Source organism: Drosophila santomea, chromosome 3L (genome assembly GCF_016746245.2).
Source record: "Drosophila santomea strain STO CAGO 1482 chromosome 3L, Prin_Dsan_1.1, whole genome shotgun sequence".
Lineage (NCBI taxonomy): Eukaryota > Metazoa > Arthropoda > Insecta > Diptera > Drosophilidae > Drosophila > Drosophila santomea.
The window spans coordinates 21,768,495-21,787,165 of record NC_053018.2 but is presented as its reverse complement, the minus strand read 5'-3'; the positions used below and the strand labels follow the sequence as shown (position 1 = coordinate 21,787,165).

The window sequence follows — 18,671 nt, the reverse complement described above, 5'->3', positions numbered from 1 at the left end:
GCAATTGTGGGAGTGTCTCAACTTGGACGCAGCTTTACGTAAAGAAACACATCGAAAAAAATGAAATATAAATAAATAAATGCCTAACGCCGCAAATATTGTAGTAATAGCACCGCAACAACAAAGCCCACAACATGCGACGCCGTCTACGTCTGCGCAACTCGCTGAAGGTTGATCCACTCCGCTCCACTTCGCACCTCCGCCGCCCGCCCCCCGCACCTCACACTTCTGTGGCTCGATAGTTGGTTTGCTCTGGCGGCTATAGTAGCCTGCTAGGGAATACCCTTTATGTTTAAAGTTTGATAAAAACAGTTATTATGAACTTAACGTAAAGCCAATTTAGCATCTGAAGCTAAGACGTTTCCCTAATGAATTTATCTGGCAAATCAGAATTTAATGTATGTAATGCTTGATGCTATTTCTTTTATATCATTGAATGAAACAAATAATAAAAAAAACTTTATCTTAAGTATTTTATTATATGTATTATATGATGGGAAAAAATATTCATGCCATATAACTAAGCCCTACTATGTAGGCATCTTTTATAACCTTCTGTTGCACATACAAGCTTTATGACATTTTTATTTGCAGGGTATTTTAGCCACCAATACCAATACCAGGGGTTTCAATAGCCAACGTTGCTGTCGTGGCTTCGCACAATCGCCGCCAATCCGGCGATCCGTCTATGTTGAGTCAGCCAGTCAGTTAGCCGATTAGCCGGAGGCGCGTAATGGAAGCTCTAAGTGCACGCAGCTCATGAGGCGCTGTCGTATTGGAGTAGCTTTTGATTAATTAATTAGCTTCTCACAAAATGGCCCATAAATCTTTTGGCGGCAAGACATGGTGACCTCTTGGTCAAGGAGTCCTCTTGGACAAGTCCAGCTATAAATGTATAAATGGCAGCGGCACATGTCTAACGGTAATTAGTTGCCCACTCAAGTGACCATCATGCACATCACGGTAAGTAATCTCCATAGTTTTGTTCGAGCTCCAACTCTCACTGGTTTCCCCATTCTGATTTCCCCATTCAAACCAACAGCTGGTTTGCCTCCTTTTCACCTGGGTCCTGAGCCACAGTCACGCAGCCACGACAATCCTGCATGGCAACGAACAGGTGGCCAGTGCCATTTCCCACCAGAGCTTCACCAGATTATCGTCAGCGGAGCCTCTAGTCCTTCAGTCCCGAAAGCAGCCGCATCAGCTGCTCATTCCATCCGCCAGGATTGTTAATCACCACCAAGCTGGGGAACGACAACAGGTCGAGAGGTTCTTCCAAGCGGCAACGGAGGATGAGGTTGCCCAGCTGGCTCCCCCTTCTGGACAGACACCCGCCCACCTCACCTACGCCGCCCATCCTGTGGTGCACCAGATGCTGCCAAGGATTAAGCCCGTGCGAAACATTAGCTACGCCTCCCTGATCCCAGGGCCTCGCAGCCTTGACACCCATACCCACCGGAACATGTCACCCGTTTGAGATGCTATTTGTTAAGAGACAGAAGTTTAAAAACTTCTAAATCATAAGTTGTTACATCATAGCTTATACCAATAACATAATTTTACACATATACTCCAATTAAACTACTAAAACATCAAGCAGTAACACTTAACAGTCACATTCGACTCAAGTGTTTTTATCAAGGTTCAACTTATTTGGAGATTCCAAGTTGATATTGCAATGATCATCAGCCTCAAGCTGTTTTGCACTATTGAAATTTTGCTAGACATGACAACTATTATTATTTGCATTCAAATATCCACACAAGTACAGACGCCTAAGTTTCGCTTGTCAATATTTTCGTTTACTCAAATTTTTTTCACAATATTAAGTATTTTAAATGTAGTTGAAATACATTAGTCATCAAATTATCTGGATCCGAGAACCCAAAATTTGGTATCACCATCCGGAGTCTCCGAGAAGGAGTGGTGCAGCTAGCTAATTGAGGGATGAATGCTCGGCTAATCCTGAGGCAGCTCCCCAACCACTTGATCTTTCGCATCCTGCACTATTCCCTGATCTCCCAGCAGCTGCGGGAAGAACTGGTGGTTTCTGCAGGATCCTTCAGATTAAAAGGGGGTGGAAACAAGGTGCTGGAGTGGCAACCCTTCGTCCTGTGGCTTGCCAACCTGCTGCTGAACTACGCTGGCGATATCCTGGGCAACCTGCTCTTGGGTAGTCTCCCATTGGAACCACTGTGTAATACCGCAGATATTCTGCTAAGTTCGTTGATCTGGTGAGTGGGATCTATTGGCCTCTACAAGTTTAAACAAGTACTACTGGTGCGTGAGGAATATATTTATTTTGTTTATATGAGCCCTTTTTTTCTTTTTAATCAAGTAGGTACTGCATCTTTTACTGTCCCTTTGACCTTGGCCACTTCGTGACCAGCACTTTGGCCTTCCGCATTCTAGCCACCGCCATGTCCACAATTAGCCAGGTTCTGCTGATCGATCGAGGGGTCCATTTGGCGGGTCAGGTTTACGGGAATGCTCCAATTCCGATGCTAGTGGTGGGCACAGTCGTGGGCAGTGGGGCCGAAGTACTGAAACCGATGGCGAGTCTTTTAATCAATAGATGCCAACACAACCAGATGGCAATCCTGAAGTTGAGCAAGTCTGTTGCAAACACCTACTCTATTTAAAGTGGCAACCTAAATATTTTCTTTTGTACAGCAATTCAAAACTTGCACTTTTCCTCTCTCTCCTCTTCATGTTGGAAATCTATAAAAATCCCATGATTATGGGCTTCACCAGACATCAGCTGATGGTCCACATACTCGTGTTGACCACCGCCTTTAAGTTCCTGTCGCTGTGCTATCGAACGGATCATTTAATTTGGCTATTGGAGCACCAGATACTATACACTCTCTTCGGTGGATTCTCAAGGGATTTAAGCAAGTTCTTCGAACGCCTGCCGGAGCCCAAAGTCCGGCGAACGTGGGCGTTTGCGGAATTCGATTGAAACCCTCGTGTGCATTGCGTAATCGTATCAAACCACACGCTCTCCACATCCCCTCCAGATTGGGTGGTGTGGGTGTGGGGGTTGCAGGTCTAAGCGGCTTAAGTTACCGCCCGTCCAGCCAAGCGATTGGATCACTGCAGCAGATGTCTCGCTTGATCGGGTTACGTATGCTAATCAGCTTAGAAGCGGCCACTGGTGGACAGAAGAGCGATGGAGCAGCGGCGGAGGTGCTCGGATACGGCCACAGGTTAGTGGATGCTCCAGTGTGCTCGACCAGCTGTACCGTGAAATTTATGCCTAAGTATAAACTCATGCATTTCAATACAAACTAAAAAACTAAACAAAGGCATTTTTTTTTTTTTTGCGTAATATTAATAAAATTTAATTTTATTGTCAAGGCTTAAAAATGAAAACAAGAGAGAACGCTATAGTCGTGTTCCCCAACTATCTGATACCCGTTACTCTGCTAGTGGAAGTGCGAAGGAGAAATTTCAACACTGACAGTTTTTGGCGGTTCGAGGGCGTTAGAGTGGCAAATCGAGAGATAACAAAAATGTGAAAAATAACAAAACATTTTTTAAAAGTGTGGGCGTGGCAGTTTTGGGCATTGGATAGGCGTGGCAAGAAAGGAAGCTAACTTCGGCAAACCGATGCTTATACTCCCTTTTAGTAATTATATGATAATCAAAAACTGATGCACACCAAAAAACACCTGCATTAGACAGAATTATGGGAAAGTTTCCTGAAAATAGCTTTAAAACTGAGCGTCTTGTTACCATAAAACGGACGGGCGGCAGACAGACAGAAGGACGTGGCTAATTCAACTTGTCTGTTGCTATTTAAATACACTGGCCAAAACCAAAATGAAAACCAAAATTATCTGGGTAATACAACATGTTTCTGAAATTTTTTTTATCAGAAAGTAACCGCTGTGTAATCTGTTTTTACGTATATCATTTTAATTTCCATGTTTAAGCAGATACCTTATTAAAATGTCATCCAATAAAAAAGTTAGTCCCCGCAAGAAGAACCCATCTGCCATTATATCGATCCTCTGTCCAGATGCCGATAAGCCCAAGAAGGAACCTAAGCCCAAGAAAGAATCCGAGTCCGATGGCCTTGAGGCCAAGGAATGTCCCCGAACGAAAAACTTTAGGTCACCAGCAGACAGGCGAGTATATCTGGAACAAGAGGTGGTTCCCATTCTAATGGAGGGTATGTTGGGACTGGCCCGCGAAATGCCCCGCGATCCCATCGGTTATCTGCAGAAGTTTTGGCTTGAAGACAAGCACAAGTGTGATATTCGATTGCCGCAGAATATTCTTTAATAACGTCTTTGGTATTACCCAATCAAATTTCAAATTGTCAGCTAATTAAATGTTTCTGGTTTGATGTTAAGGTTTACTCAGTGATGCATTTCTTTAGGCAGTCAAGCGAAAGATTCAGTCTCGCTTTAAGGGCTATAAAAGCAGATATTCTAATCTTAAACTGCATCATTCATTCTTCAGTTTACGGATTCGAAGGGAGTCTCCTGTAATCATGTCTAGATTGGTAATTCATTTCTTACTTCCCAGGGAACAGCACATTTAATATACTTAATATATTTTAGTTCCTGCCTGTCTTGGCCATTGTGCTAGTCTCCGCTGGAGCTTCGCATGCAGCCAGCTTGGAGTGGCCCTCGAATCTGGTGGCCCTCAGTTCGGTCAAGTCCTCGCAGCTGCTTCCTATCGCCAGCGAGGATTCCGTTGAGTTAGCCGATGGCAGTTCGGGATCTGTCAGCTCATCCGCTGCCCAGCCGGAAGAGCCATCCCAGGAGGAGGCAGAAGAAGAACAGGTGTCCTCTGCATCCAGTGGCAGTGTGGATCCGATTGGTGCCCGCCTTGTCTCTGCGGGAATTCCCGTCTCTGTGCCTCTTCCTCTAATTCTGGCCGCTCGTAATGGACTTCGAACTGTATTGACCATCCAGGAGCCAGCCGTAGCCAAGGTGGGTGAGGTGGTGCAGCACGTGCCCACTGCCGTTTCGCATCAGAGCCAGACGGTGGTGCACGATCACCGCCGATTGGTCACACCCATAGTAGCTCCCGCTGTTCGCACCACCCAGGTGATCCGCCAGCAGCCACCACTTCTGTGGACCGTGGCCTCCGATCCCCGAGTGGTCCTCATCCGCAACTGAGGATCCATGCCAAAGATCAACAAGTCGAACTCGCCGAACGATACTTCCATTCTTAATTTCTTTTCTGGACCTAATAACCCACAAAATGCTGTATCTTCTACGTCTTCTTTCTTCTGCCATTTTCTGTATAATTTTTCGGTAGTGTGCCCATAATAAAGATTTCGCATTTGCATTTAAAAGATTTTGTTCTTTTCTTTTTCATAAAATAAAGAAAACTTAAAATAATAAAAATAGCATATATTGATCAAATGCTATACCCACTGGCTTTAATGCCTTTTTAAAGTGTCCTCTTCTCCATCGAAATTTCCATTCTATACTTGCTTGCCCATGCAAATCTATCCCTTTACCCATCTTATGTAAAATAATTGTCCTGCATTTGCGAATTACGAATCCATTGCATTTTCACTTATCTGGCTCGCATTCTGGGGCGTTGTTGGTGCGACAGGAAATCAATAAAGTTAACACAGAGACCAGCCCACGACCACAATAAATATGCCACGTCCGCCCCCTGTTCCCAACGAAATCTCAAGTTGTGTGCAATCAAGATCTCTGGAGGATTAGGCAGGCACAGGGTCTGGGTTAACGCCCATGCTCTTCTCATGTTCAAGGGCTGGGACCATTAATTTAGAATGGCTGGTCCATTCTCCAATCTTAAGTTCTGAGCTGGACTATAAAAGCGTAGTATAGAATGGCCAACGAACAACAGTCAAGTGAAGTGAACTGAACCAAGAAGATGTCACAGAGCATGGTAAGTGAAGAGGAACATTATTAAACATTTTAATAATTTTATATTTAAATTATACCACTTTTGTCCAAACAGAACTTATCTTTTGCTGTCTTGCTTTGCCTTTTGGCACTTGGAAATGCCGATCTGCAAATGTACCATCCCTTGATGACCCTGCACCACCAACCAACTTTTGCCAAGGTGGGTCAGCTGGTGGAGCATGTGCCCACCGCAGTTTCCCACCAGAGTTCCACCATCGTTCATCGCAGTGTTCCAAGGATATCATCTCTGTTGACACCTGCCTTGAGGTCCACCTACCTGAACTATCCCACCTGGAGGTATCCAGTCTTCGATTGGACCAACACTCTGTACAGAAAGTAGGCATCTGAATGCGATACATTTCGAATAATTGGGCTACCAAACCTTGGGTTTGAACAATAAAACAAGTGCCCCAATCCCCTAAAAGCACTTTGTTTTGCATTTTGAATGGGGAGTGTGGGCTTATCCACCGGATTGAGGGGAGACGACTGCCAATTAGATTTTGCGCTACGCTGCACTTCTGATTGAGTGCTGGGTGGCAGGATTCGATTCAACTGACGTCATCAGATGAGCAAACAAACGCACGAAATAAGCAATGATTTGGTATCCTGTTCTCAAGGATATTTCAGAGGAATATTCAGTTCAATGAAGCAGCTCATGGACCCATCCCGATTTATAGGTATTAAATAGGCAAGGTGTACATTTTAAAGAATACAGAACAAGTAAGTATGGAAATTTCATATATAAATATTCCATTACTAATCCATATTTTCTTATTGCACGAACAATTTCAGCGTAATATATGCAAGAGAACATTAACTTAATGCATCACTAATACATTTCTCCAGTATGAGCACCGAATGAATGAGTATCTTACAGGTCACATACCTCCAGCTGGAATACTTTTAGGTGCATTGATGCAAGGATGATTGACGTGCCGTACGGTAATGTTTCGGCATTATTTCAGGATCTCGGAGGCTGTTGTACTCTCCTGAATTTTCATACGAATGACCCAGGGTCAGTAGCCGAAAATCTAGCAATGTTCGTAGAAGGGCGGAGGAGGTGAGGAATGTATGAATTCAGGACTTTCACCTAGAGTTTGTATGTGAAAAGTCTTACAAAAGACAACAATTGGAAGCCCTGGGATGTGTCTACCATTTCTTTTAAAAACTGAGATAATGGAGTTTCAAATGTCACAATGGAAATAATAAACCCCAGAGAGGGCCAAAGGTTATGTCCTGGGCAATAGAGAAAAGCCGGTTATGCAATCGGCGGCAAACGGCTTATTGATGGCATTTAACTATATAAACAACTTGCTGGGCAAAATGACGCAGACCACCGAAAAGGGGTAAGTAATGCGATGGCATATAGTATATAGTTCGGCATTATCGGATTACACAAGAAGGAGGATGCTAGGCTCCTGCATTAAGGTCAAAGCATCAAGGGGGCCAGAACAGTTTGCTTATCGATTGATGCACAAATGCATTGTTTCTGTCGAGCACTCAATACCTGTCATTTGCAGGAAATCCAGCAACCTCAGTGATGCAATTCGAAAGAGGCGTAGATTCCATCGCTCCTCCCATCGGCATCATCGCCACAATCGTCATCATGGCTTTTGTTTCCCAGTCTGCAGCACAGCAGCCTTTTGGGCTCACACCATTTAAAGCAGATGGACCGCCCAAAAGGCTGCTCCGCAAAACCGGACAATGAAAGTCCCAGCATTGGGCGCCATTCCCATACCTCTGGGAAGCCAGAGGTTCATTGTATCTCCCTGGGTCTGGGCTTTGATTGGAGCTACCATACCATAGCTATGCATAGTATGGCCACTCTCAATTGGCCCAGTGGGTGATTTGGGTGCTCGACTGCTGGGTAATCGGTTTGTTTGTCTATTACAACCGCCATTTGAATGCATCGTTATGCTGTCATCTTGGCGACTCTAAGCACTAAAGGGCCAGCCATCCTGGGGGGTCTACAAGGAATTTAATAACTTAAATCCAGAAGCCGGAGAATGAAATTCCGTCTGTTCAAATCAAAGGAAAGCCACTTAGCATAAGTGGAGAGCCGCAAAAATCAGGCTTTCCCAGAACCTGGGCCCCAAGACATATTAAATATTTGATGTAATCGAGAAGTTTCAACTTAAAGCGCAATTATTGGGTAACATTCAGAGGAGGGTTTCACTTAAAGCGGAAATATGTGCGCAGGGGAGAACAACAGACCCCCTCCCAAGCTTTCCGGTGTGGCAAGCAACGGTTTTCAAATTAATTTACAAATGCTCAGAGCTCGTAGGTAAATTTTGTTGAGCCCAGATGAAGACAATAAGCCGCGTTAAATGAGCCAGGCAATAAAAGAGCAGTGAAAGGGCAGCAGAAACAAAAGCATTTGATGCGGGTGAAATAATTCGGGATATTATGTAATAACTATGGGGAATAAGTGGGAGCAAAAGATGTCTGTTGGCGACATGACTCACCCACTCCGCCCTTTAAGACCATACGCCATTCATCCGTATGCATATCACACAATGTGGGTGAACGACCTTGGCGTTTTTGGCCAACTATGATGATTACAATAATATAACAATAAACCTAAACATACGCATCGATTTTATTACTAGCCATTTCGCAAATAACACTACGAATCGGAGACGAAAACAAAAGCGGCAAACTCATTCGCATGCCAGGCACACAAACAGAACCGAAGCCGCAACAAATCGACTTCGAATATGTGAGTCATAAGACCGGCTCACTGCACCTCACTCAACTGCATTATTACGCAAGCCTACTACCACTAAATCCAGCCATGCGATGCTGGCCACAAACTTGACTGGGGTTTCCCCAAGGCCCAAAAGCTGTTTCAGCCGGCACCAGGCAATCAAGAATTGAATGCGAGACCAAAAACTTTGGTTTGGTTTTCTTGGGCTTTTCCAGCGGTGGATTGGCGAATATTTTTTGGGCAAATCCATGGCACAATTGCAGATGCAGTAAAAAGGGGAAATGCAATTGCAGGCACTGGAAATATAAATGTTTATTTTGGAAATATATTAAGGCAAAAATTTGTTTAAAACGATGAAACTTATGCACTCAATTAATTATGATTATTTATATTATTTCTATATATAATATTTACGATGTGGAAAAAGGCACCAAACCAATATAAAAAAGAGGGAATGCTATAGTCGAGTTTCCCGAATATCAGATACGCGTTAATCAGCTAGAAGGAGTGCGAATCAGAAAATTCAACATTCATTTTGAATTTTCAAAAGAAATAATAAAAGAAATAGAAAGCTTTAACTAAAACCAACGATTTATTAAGATAGTTTTTAGGTGTCTTATTTAATTTCAACCGTCGTACACAAAAATGTGTGCTTGCTTGATTTTATATCTCCTTAAAATGTAAGCTCTAAATCCATACTCAATATACGATGTATGTAGTTGGCTTAAAGAGATTGCCCAATTGTCTTTAGCTTTTTAGCCAAATGGTGCGTGTGGGTGGAAGACCTCAACTTGTTGAGCAATTGACACAAATCTAAGTCAGGGAGTCGGTATTTCAGCCTTGAGCTAGTGACAATATTTCTTTTTTTTCTTTTTGCTTTTGGACTTGAACTGCGAAGGTGGAAGAGAGAAAGGAATAGTACCAGAAAGAGAAGGAGAGAGTGATTCAGTCGGAGGAAGTTAACAAAGTAGAGCAAACACGATTCCCACAGAAATCCATTTGGGCAAACAATTAACAAGTTGGCCATAATCAACATGAGCTATGTTGTAATGCGGCCCAAGAAATGTGCAAAAACTTGGAGCGCACCATAAATTGAAATGAATATATGCAAAATCCGAAATGCAGATCCAATACCGAGCCCCTGAACCTGTAACCCCATCGGATTACAAACTGTCCACCTGGCATTAGTTGTCTCCGGCGAGGTCCAAGTTCAAGTTCAGTTCATCAGTCGCTGGGATTTACCAATAACAAAGTTTCAGCTAACTACCAAAATTATTTTTATCAAGAAAAACATTTTAGACAACATCAAGTCGCAATGGTAGATACACTTTATACAGATAAACTTATAACTTATATACTTATAACTTATGACGTGCTACAGCTCGAGGGAAAAAAATTAAAATATTACTTATTTTTTTTATTTTACTGCAGATTTTACTGTAACATAAGCTTGCGTTTTAAATTTAATACATTTAAATTTAAATAATATATGAAGCTATTATGACTTAAAGCGTTAATTGATTATGATATATAATGTGTGGTAGGTGTCCAACCAATGGATCACAAAATTAAACAACACGAAATTACTTGTATTAGTTACTAAACATTATTATAAATAATAAACCAAAGGGAAATAGGTTCGACGCACCTTCAAAAAGTGCTCGAAAATCCCAAAGTGCCCAAAGTAGATGAGTCATAAAAAATCCGATGGTCAAAAACTACGCCACACGCTACCGTGATTGATAAAAACTCCACGAATTAATCACGAGCAAATAGCCGAAAGGTGTTTGGCAAACTACACAGTGGCGACAATAACAACTACGGCAAATCAATGTGATTAGCATAATTTGCGAAGATCTGGTCATTATCAACTTTCTTGGAATGTTTAACATAAAACGCCACTTAAGTGGGGCTAGATAAACGACTCCAGCTCATCGAACCAAGGTCAGTAACACAAGTGGAAGCCACTGGATCCACTGAATCACAATGAGAGTCACTCCGGACAGCACTGACCATACACAACACAAACCTGCTAATGATTGGGATTTGAGGTAGTGGCACGCGAACGTGATCATCGTGAATAAGTTGGGGGAATGTCTCTAATTTTTATGAACTTCGGGTAATTCCGCAAAGCGCTTTTTACTCACAGTGAGCTAGGTTAAAAAAAAAAAAACAAAACAAAAAATCGAAAAAAAAACCGAAAATGAAACGAATGACCGACTGATGACGTTTGCATTGACCATGGGTTAAAACCAGACGATTTTTACTAAACTGCAAGCGAAAAGAGAGGCAGATATATATAATGATAAAATGGGGAAAGATGAATGTATGCCAAAAGATCCGGTTTGAGGCAATGCCCAATTTTACCCTTTTTTCACGATGTTTTTATTGTTCAGCGGTTGCTACTCTCTGACCCAATTCATAATTGCAGAATTACATAATCCCGGTTTCTCAAGCAACGCCTTTCCGGGAAGCTAAATTTGGTTATTCAAAATTTGGTTAAAATCGTAAAAAACACAAAGACCAATATGGCTGGTTAGCACAGGCAGTCATGTACGAGATGTTTTGATGATGTGATGATAGTTTCTGGGTTTCTTACTGATAATAAAGTTACCAAAGTGATATTTCCGCCTAGACCCCTGTTTAGTGACCTCCAGTAGTTTGGCAGAATTGGGGATTTGAGAAAAAACCCCGACAAAAAATGATTGCCCACAACACTAACAGCGAGAAAGAGGGGTTGCCAAACATTGTCGTCTTTGCCGCTTTTGTATCTTTTGTTTTGGGCTGCCGATTCGCAACCGTAAGCGGTATGAGAGCTAGAAGGAGACGGAGGCAATCAGAAAGAGACAGCGAAACGTTGGAACTTGACGTCGACGCCGCGCATGCGCAGCTTTTGTATAAAATGTGCGCGGTCGACGAAAGCGAAATCAGTGAACGATCTGCAGAGCAACGAAGAGCACTATCGGTGCAGAAAGTGAATGAAGTGAAAGGATAACAGACTCTGTAAATTGCATAAGGATTATCCAGACAACAGTAATAACTACCCAATTGGATTAATAACCTTGAAACAAAAAAGGTGAGTGAAGTGAGCCAAACTACCAAACGACCAAAGTGAACTCCAGTGAACCGAAAGCAAACTAATTTAAATTAGTGGCTACTAATTGTGAGTCTGCAGCAGATAAAATGATGTACATATGTATGTTGCAAATGTACCGACACACATATAATAAAAACTCTTGGCCAAGAGCCTCCGCGTCATTAAGCCAATCGAGCAAGCGAAACTTTCACTGCGAATACAATGGAAAAACCTAACGAATTTCCCAAACCCAACCAATCGACATTTAGCATCGCTTACGAGCATTTCTCGCCAAAGAAAATCCAAGCAAAAGAGTTGCCGGCAATTTGCAATGCAACGCTGCGCACAACTTCCGTCCGAAAAAGCGGGCCTAAAGAAATCCAAAATGAACATTTACATAACTGGAAAATATACTTTTGAGGCACTTAAAGAAATTCATAAAAAAATTAAAACATAACAAGGAAATGCAGTGCATAATAATACATTAAATATATATTGAAAGATTTACTCTTTCTATAGTTGTTTAAAATATTTGCTCTAAGAATTAGTAAATCTTCTTACCTAAACATATAATACTAGTTACCGAACCCCAATCTAGTCGTCATTCCAAGTGGTAACAATATTATCTTGGCAATCCAATAATATATGACTTACTCCTTGAACCAATACAAGTTTCATAATTGCTTTTTGTCCAAGTGTAGCCGATCTTTTACAAAATCCGCCCTCGCTCTGAGCCAGTGACATAACTGCAATGCAAAAGTCCATAAAAAAGGCTGAAAAGAAAAGTGAATTTTACAAAACTAAAAGAGACACGAAGCGGAAAGCTGCTGTCAGGGGAGAGATCCAGTTGAGCGATGGTCGCCGGTGGGATTGCAGTCGTAGGCTTGCTAAATCTGTAGGAAAATTACCTCATAAATTACGGGGAGCTGAAGCAATCCCGCCCCTTGCCATCCCGAATCGCATTTCGAGCAAAAGTAACGTACAAAATCAGGCAATTAAGTGCGGCGGTCTGCGACCTCGAACGAAAGTAAAAGTCTTATACGGGCGTCTGAGTCACGGTGAAGATTTCATGATGTTAACCGGTTTTGGCTTCGGATTCGGTATTGTTACGGATTGGTTAAGCCAGATGGTATGGGGACCGGTGGATAGGGGGAGAAATGTAAACTGGCACAATGACTTGGGGTAATGGTGTCAACTTGGCACTTATGTATGTCATAACCAATCCTGACTAAGACTCTTCATCTGTTTCCCGTTCAAAATAAAAGACGACAAAGGTCGTAAATCAATCACTAGATTAAGAAAATCATTGAGATTGTAAAATATATGCGTACATATTATAGAGTTGATATCCTAAGGTTTCCCTATCTAATCCTTTCAGAGCTTCACAATGAAAATTAGAGCTAGCCTTTTGGCAGTTGTACTGCTGGCCACTGCCTCCTTGGCCGAAGAGTCCAACTGGGGCAATGAGTGGGCGCCCATGGAGGATGCGATGACAAGTCGGCGATCTGTTGATACCAAGCCTGCCGAACAATCTGACATACAGGGACGTTACCTGGTCCACGAGTCCATCCAGAGCAACAGCACCACCCAGATCGACGAGGTCATTGAACAACTGATAAACTCCCGCCGTGAGGGTCGTAATCTGGGAGAGTACGATGCCGTCTATGCTGATGGTAATATCGATCAGGCTCTGCAGCAGGGAAACGATCTGCAGGCCCGTAATCTTATTAGGGATAAACTGTGCGGATTGGGACTGATGAGCTGCGATGTGGAGGAGAAGCGTCCCTTCTACTCGACCATCTACGCCCAAGGTCCTCCACCACCATCTGGTTTCAGCGGTGGTCCCTATGGTCCAGCAAAGCCCATGCCCCCACCAAGCTACTTCAGCGGTCGCCCGCCAATGGGTGGACCCCCAGGATCCTACGGACCCCCACCAAGCTCCCTGAACTCCTTTGGACCTCCGCCCAGCTCCGTGAACTCCTTTGGACCTCCCAGGAAGGTGGGATACGAGGGACCCTACAAACCAATGTCTGGACCTTACAGGCCATCTGGACCCGGTGGCTACCTGGAGCATCCTCCACCATCCGCCATTGACGGCTCCTCCGACGGTATCACCTACACGAAGCCACCACCCGGAGCCCTGATCTACGACAGCAAACCACCAGGACCCATCTACACCGGAGGTCCTTCTCTAGGTGCTGGACCCGTTTTCAATGGTGCTTCGAATGGAGTTCCTCCATACAACTACGAGAATCCCGAGGGTGGCATCCAGGGCGCCAGCTCAGCTCCCAATGGCTTCTACTCGCAGCAGTCTTCAGCTTCCTCCTCCTCGGCAACGTCCTCCAGTACCAAAGTAGTGGTTGGAGCACCGCTCGATAGCCTGCAGCAACATGTACACCATCATTACCATCATGTGGAAGGTGGCGAAGGAGCCAAGGTTCCCAGTGTGCCAATTCCCATTGGAGCTGGCCAGACCATTAACACCGACTTCAGTGCTCTGGCCCAATCCTCTGCCACATACACTCCATCCGTTCAGACTTCTTCCGGATCCAGTTACTCCCAGTCCAATGCCTTCAATGCTGGCTTTAATGGTGCTTCTCAGGGTGGACTTCTTTCCCAGAATGGTTTTGGAATCTCCCAGAAACCCACTGGAGATCTGTACAAACCAAACTCTGGAGATCTCTACAAACCGAACTCAGGACTAGGAAACTTTGGCAGCAGCGCCTCTGGAGGATTCAGTGGATCGCCCAGCTCCAGTTACCACAGTCAGAACCCCGACTACTACAAGAAGGAGCTACAAGGTGGAGCATCCAACCAGTACAATGGCATTTCTGGTGGCTACCAGGGTCAGGGACAGTACCAGAGTGGCTATGACACCTCCCGCCAGCAGATCGTGGACTGCCAGTGTGTGCCCATCTCCCAGTGCCCCGCTGCCGACCGCATTGGCCGCAAGGAGGATCTCATTCTGCCCATTGATCCCCGCAACCTGGGCAAGGACATTGAGGCTCTGAGTGACGATGCTCTGTCCAACAATGCTACCACTTCTGCTGAGGGTAAGAAGGCCGAAGAGAAGGCGGACGAGGATAACAAGAAACGCACCCGTCGCCAGGCTGATCAAAAAGATGACGAAGCAAGCGATCTCTCACTCGATGCTCAAGGGGTAAGTCAATAGAAGTCTCTCTAGAAGACCGTAGTTTTAGGTAAAGTAGTGCCCGACTAATGCCAAATCACACATGGTTCACATGGACCACTAATCAAGTTCTAGCCAAGCTCCTCCCTCCCACACACACATCCAATCAACCAATCAAACAATAAATCAATCAGTCAATCAACAAATAAAACCAATTTGACAACTGCACCCATCGTTCAACGCTCCAAGCTCAACTAAAATACCAGAGTGCAAATCGGTCCCGATTAGACCAGTCACTAATCCCAGAACTAAACCTGCTAACCAAGCACGACCTTTGTGATCGCACGCCTGCAACCCGAAACATGCAACCTGCATCCGGCAACCAGAAATGGAACTCCACCTCTAGCGTTCTTATGTTTTCCCCTTATCAACAAATAGAGACAGTCCCCGCTCGGAGGATCTCCATTGGCATTGCCCGCTCTCCAGGCCATAGAACTAATCCAACGCAAAGTGCTGCCCACTTACGGTGTGAGCTTTGGGCTTCCCTATCCCAGTGGCGGCTATGGAGGTTATCCCTCGAATATCCTGGGTGATCATGTTCCCGCTCAAAACCCGTACTTCGGTTCGGTGGGGCCTAATGGTTTGAATCTCGGTCTGGTGAATGTGAACCCTCTGGTATCGGTACAAGTGGCCAAAACAGAATATGGCGAGAAGGTGGTGAAGCCACTGGTCAATCTGCATGTCACCCCAAATGCGAATCTCATTCAAAAAGTGGGGGACTTCTTTAAGAAGAAGCCCACCGAAGCGTATAGCACCCATTACCACCACCACGATCATTATAGTGGCTACGAGCATCACGATTATGATCACCATGGACATCACGATCACCACTACCACCACTCGTACCCGAATTTCTATGGAGGATCAGGCCCGGGTCCCCATTTCAGTGTGGAAATGGTCCCCAGCACCCCCATCTTCGAGTACCACAGTGGCCCTTCTGCGCCTTCGGTTCAGTATCATCACCACCACGAATCGTCTCCCTATGAGAACTCTTTCAGCTCGATATATCCCGAATCCAGTCCCGATTTCGGGGGCTTTGGCGAGTACTCACAGCATGTGGAACGAAGTGCCAATGTGAGCGGTGGGGATGCTGATGTGTCATCGAATTCCGGTCGTCGTGGAAAACAGTTGAACCTAGGACCCCTCTACAATATTCCCACTCCGACTCCTGGTGAGGCCGCTGGCAGTGACCGGATCACTTTCCCCCGGGATCGCAGGCGCAGGAGCGTTGAGGATAGTGTGTGGGCGGGAGCAGCTCCTGAGGAGCAGGTAACCATGTGTGGACAAAGCATTGAAACTCATTCAATAGAGTCAGTAGATTATCAAGGTTAATTACTACAAAATTCTGCATTTTCCTTAGAGGTCCAGTCCGGAATTATCAAACAAAGTTTTATATACATATTTTACAACTCTTTTTATTTCTTTATTACAAAATCTTATTTAAAACCTTGGTATCTTACAAATCTTAAGTACGAATTGGGGTAATAATATATATTCATCAAAGATCTATGGCATTCCAAGTTTATAAGAAAGTACATTTTAAATCCAGATAAGATTGTAGCCAATCCTCCAAGATTCATCTAATTGCGATTGCCTTCCTTAATATTTTCCAGCGTGCTTATTATGGAAACCGACCCGTGGAGAAGACCTGCCGCATCAACGAGGTCTGCTGCCGTCGTCCTCTGCGTCCCCAGGCTCCTCCCCAGCAATTTGGTCGTTGCGGAGTGAGAAACGCCGCTGGAATCACCGGTCGCATCAAGAATCCCGTCTACGTCGACGGAGACAGTGAGTTCGGCGAGTATCCCTGGCATGTGGCCATTCTGAAGAAGGACCCCAAGGAGTCGATCTACGCCTGCGGTGGCACCCTCATTGATGCCCAGCACATCATCTCTGCTGCCCATTGCATTAAATCGTAAGTTCTAGAGTCTGAAAGGTATCTTTCACCAGAGGATTAACCTTTAACTTATTCCTATCCAGCCAAAATGGCTTCGATCTTCGTGTGCGTCTGGGCGAATGGGATGTCAACCACGATGTGGAGTTCTTCCCCTACATTGAACGCGATGTGGTTTCCGTGCACATCCATCCTGAGTACTATGCCGGCACTTTGGACAATGATCTGGCCGTTCTGAAACTGGACCAACCCGTTGACTTCACCAAGAATCCCCACATTAGTCCCGCCTGTCTGCCCGACAAGTATTCCGATTTCACTGGAGCTCGTTGCTGGACGACTGGATGGGGCAAGGATGCCTTCGGCGAGCACGGCAAGTACCAGAACATCCTGAAGGAGGTGGATGTGCCAATCCTATCGCACCAGCAGTGCGAGGCCCAGCTGAGGAACACCCGTCTGGGTTATAGCTACAAACTGAATCCCGGATTTGTGTGCGCCGGCGGAGAGGAGGGCAAGGATGCCTGCAAGGGTGATGGCGGTGGTCCATTGGTGTGCGACAGGAATGGAGCCATGCACGTGGTTGGAGTGGTGTCCTGGGGCATTGGATGCGGCCAGGTGAACGTTCCTGGAGTCTACGTAAAGGTCTCCGCCTACCTGCCCTGGATCCAACAAATCACCCAGAGCTATCAATGATTAACGGAGCATCAGGCTGAAAAGGAGGAGGTGACTGGCTACCATGCGAATAATCCAGGATCTATTCGAAGTGACACCTCCTTCGATGAGTTCGTTTTCCACTTCTGACCGAAGCCATCTTTCAACACTTTTGCAACTCCCGAATCGTTTCGATTGTGGCATTCGTCATCGTATTCATCAGCGTCGTCAATCTTAGTTATTACGGATGTCTCCTTGAATACCTGTTATATTTTGTTATGTATTTATGCGCCCACAGCCGCCCCTTCACTCCACTTCACTTCACTTGTTGACCCACTCATTAGCTACCCTCAGTTGTTGCTCAATTGAAGACGCACAACCGTCGCGTCACCACTTGTTGATATTAATGGTAACGCGTTACTTGTACCATCGAGTTCCGATTTTGTCTTGTAAAATAGTGTTTGTCATAACTTATTTATTTATGTATTGGTAATAAATAATTATGTATTTAAATAAAAAATAATTTATACAAAACATGTGTAATTCATTTTGGGACTTGAGCGGGGATAATAAGATAGCATTCAGTCGGTCATATAAACCAATTGAAAATATAATATGTGTCTGTTTCTACCAAGTTAAATAAGTGGCTAACAAAAACATTCAAGAAATATGGAAAACCGTAATTGTGTTTTACATTGCTAAAACGATTTATAACTATTTTTATATCTATGGATATATAGCTTCAAAGTTTTTTAATACCAATACACAGAAACTTGTGTATTCCGCGTGATTATTTCGCGAACACTATTATTATAGACATTCATGTTGGTTTCTTTTAAAGCTCTTCCACATATGTGATTAAAGTACTATAGTATTTAGAGTATTAGGGTATACTAGATTCGTTAAAACGTAGGTAACAGGTTGAAAGAGCGTTTCCGACCCTATATAGCAAATGGTTGATCCATCGTCTGTCCTTCTGCTGTCCGTTTGTATGAAGGTGGAAATTTCAGGAATTATAAAAGCTAGAGATTAATCATGCAGCGTCTAAAGACGAAGACGCAGCGGAAGTCAGTAATTTGCCATTAACACTCTCACGCACACTAACCGCCCATAACTGTTACGCCCACACTTTTGAACATTTGTTATTTTTTATTTTAATATTATTATTTTTCTTGCCAAGTTCTATCGATAAAATGTTTAAATTTCACGTTCGCACTAACAGGTATTTAGTAGTCGGGGAACTCGACTATAGCATTCTC

The 18,671-nt window shown here is 44.2% G+C and overlaps 6 protein-coding genes across 10 annotated transcripts; all 6 read left to right on the top strand.

Annotated features, from left to right (window-relative positions):
- The first annotated feature begins 745 nt into the window (after positions 1-745).
- LOC120449179 lies at positions 746-1,495 on the top strand. The gene is made up of 2 exons (XM_039631520.1): positions 746-963; positions 1,043-1,495. Exons 1-2 carry the CDS (start codon positions 952-954, stop codon positions 1,475-1,477), a joined length of 447 nt encoding a protein of 148 aa, XP_039487454.1. The 5' UTR covers positions 746-951; the 3' UTR covers positions 1,478-1,495.
- Positions 1,496-1,761: 266 nt separating this feature from the next.
- Positions 1,762-3,303, top strand: LOC120450152 (trimeric intracellular cation channel type B). 4 transcript variants are annotated; one of them, XM_039632988.2, is made up of 3 exons: positions 1,762-2,234; positions 2,339-2,614; positions 2,674-3,303. In XM_039632988.2, exons 1-3 carry the CDS (start codon positions 1,948-1,950, stop codon positions 2,960-2,962), a joined length of 852 nt encoding a protein of 283 aa, XP_039488922.1. In that variant the 5' UTR covers positions 1,762-1,947; the 3' UTR covers positions 2,963-3,303. The 4 variants fall into 4 exon arrangements, with proteins under 4 accessions (XP_039488922.1, XP_039488926.1, XP_039488923.1 ...); XM_039632989.2 differs by having other exon boundaries at positions 1,765-2,234; positions 2,342-2,614; XM_039632990.2 differs by having other exon boundaries at positions 2,143-2,280; positions 2,342-2,614.
- A 396-nt stretch (positions 3,304-3,699) lies between these two features.
- LOC120449910 (protein dpy-30 homolog) lies at positions 3,700-4,347 on the top strand. The gene is made up of 2 exons (XM_039632601.2): positions 3,700-3,846; positions 3,942-4,347. Exon 2 carries the CDS (start codon positions 3,955-3,957, stop codon positions 4,288-4,290), a length of 336 nt encoding a protein of 111 aa, XP_039488535.1. The 5' UTR covers positions 3,700-3,846; positions 3,942-3,954; the 3' UTR covers positions 4,291-4,347.
- Positions 4,348-4,366: 19 nt separating this feature from the next.
- Positions 4,367-5,314, top strand: LOC120449909 (retinin). The gene is made up of 2 exons (XM_039632600.1): positions 4,367-4,513; positions 4,572-5,314. Exons 1-2 carry the CDS (start codon positions 4,502-4,504, stop codon positions 5,133-5,135), a joined length of 576 nt encoding a protein of 191 aa, XP_039488534.1. The 5' UTR covers positions 4,367-4,501; the 3' UTR covers positions 5,136-5,314.
- A 522-nt stretch (positions 5,315-5,836) lies between these two features.
- Positions 5,837-6,324, top strand: LOC120448909. The gene is made up of 2 exons (XM_039631133.1): positions 5,837-5,883; positions 5,956-6,324. The coding sequence occupies exons 1-2, from the start codon at positions 5,869-5,871 to the stop codon at positions 6,238-6,240; spliced, it is 300 nt and encodes a 99-aa protein (XP_039487067.1). The 5' UTR covers positions 5,837-5,868; the 3' UTR covers positions 6,241-6,324.
- A 5,229-nt stretch (positions 6,325-11,553) lies between these two features.
- Positions 11,554-17,823, top strand: LOC120449902. 2 transcript variants are annotated; one of them, XM_039632593.1, is made up of 5 exons: positions 11,554-11,683; positions 13,062-14,843; positions 15,252-16,142; positions 16,487-16,785; positions 16,851-17,823. In XM_039632593.1, exons 2-5 carry the CDS (start codon positions 13,071-13,073, stop codon positions 17,452-17,454), a joined length of 3,567 nt encoding a protein of 1,188 aa, XP_039488527.1. In that variant the 5' UTR covers positions 11,554-11,683; positions 13,062-13,070; the 3' UTR covers positions 17,455-17,823. The 2 variants fall into 2 exon arrangements, with proteins under 2 accessions (XP_039488527.1, XP_039488528.1); XM_039632594.1 differs by lacking the exon at positions 15,252-16,142.
- Positions 17,824-18,671: the final 848 nt, after the last annotated feature.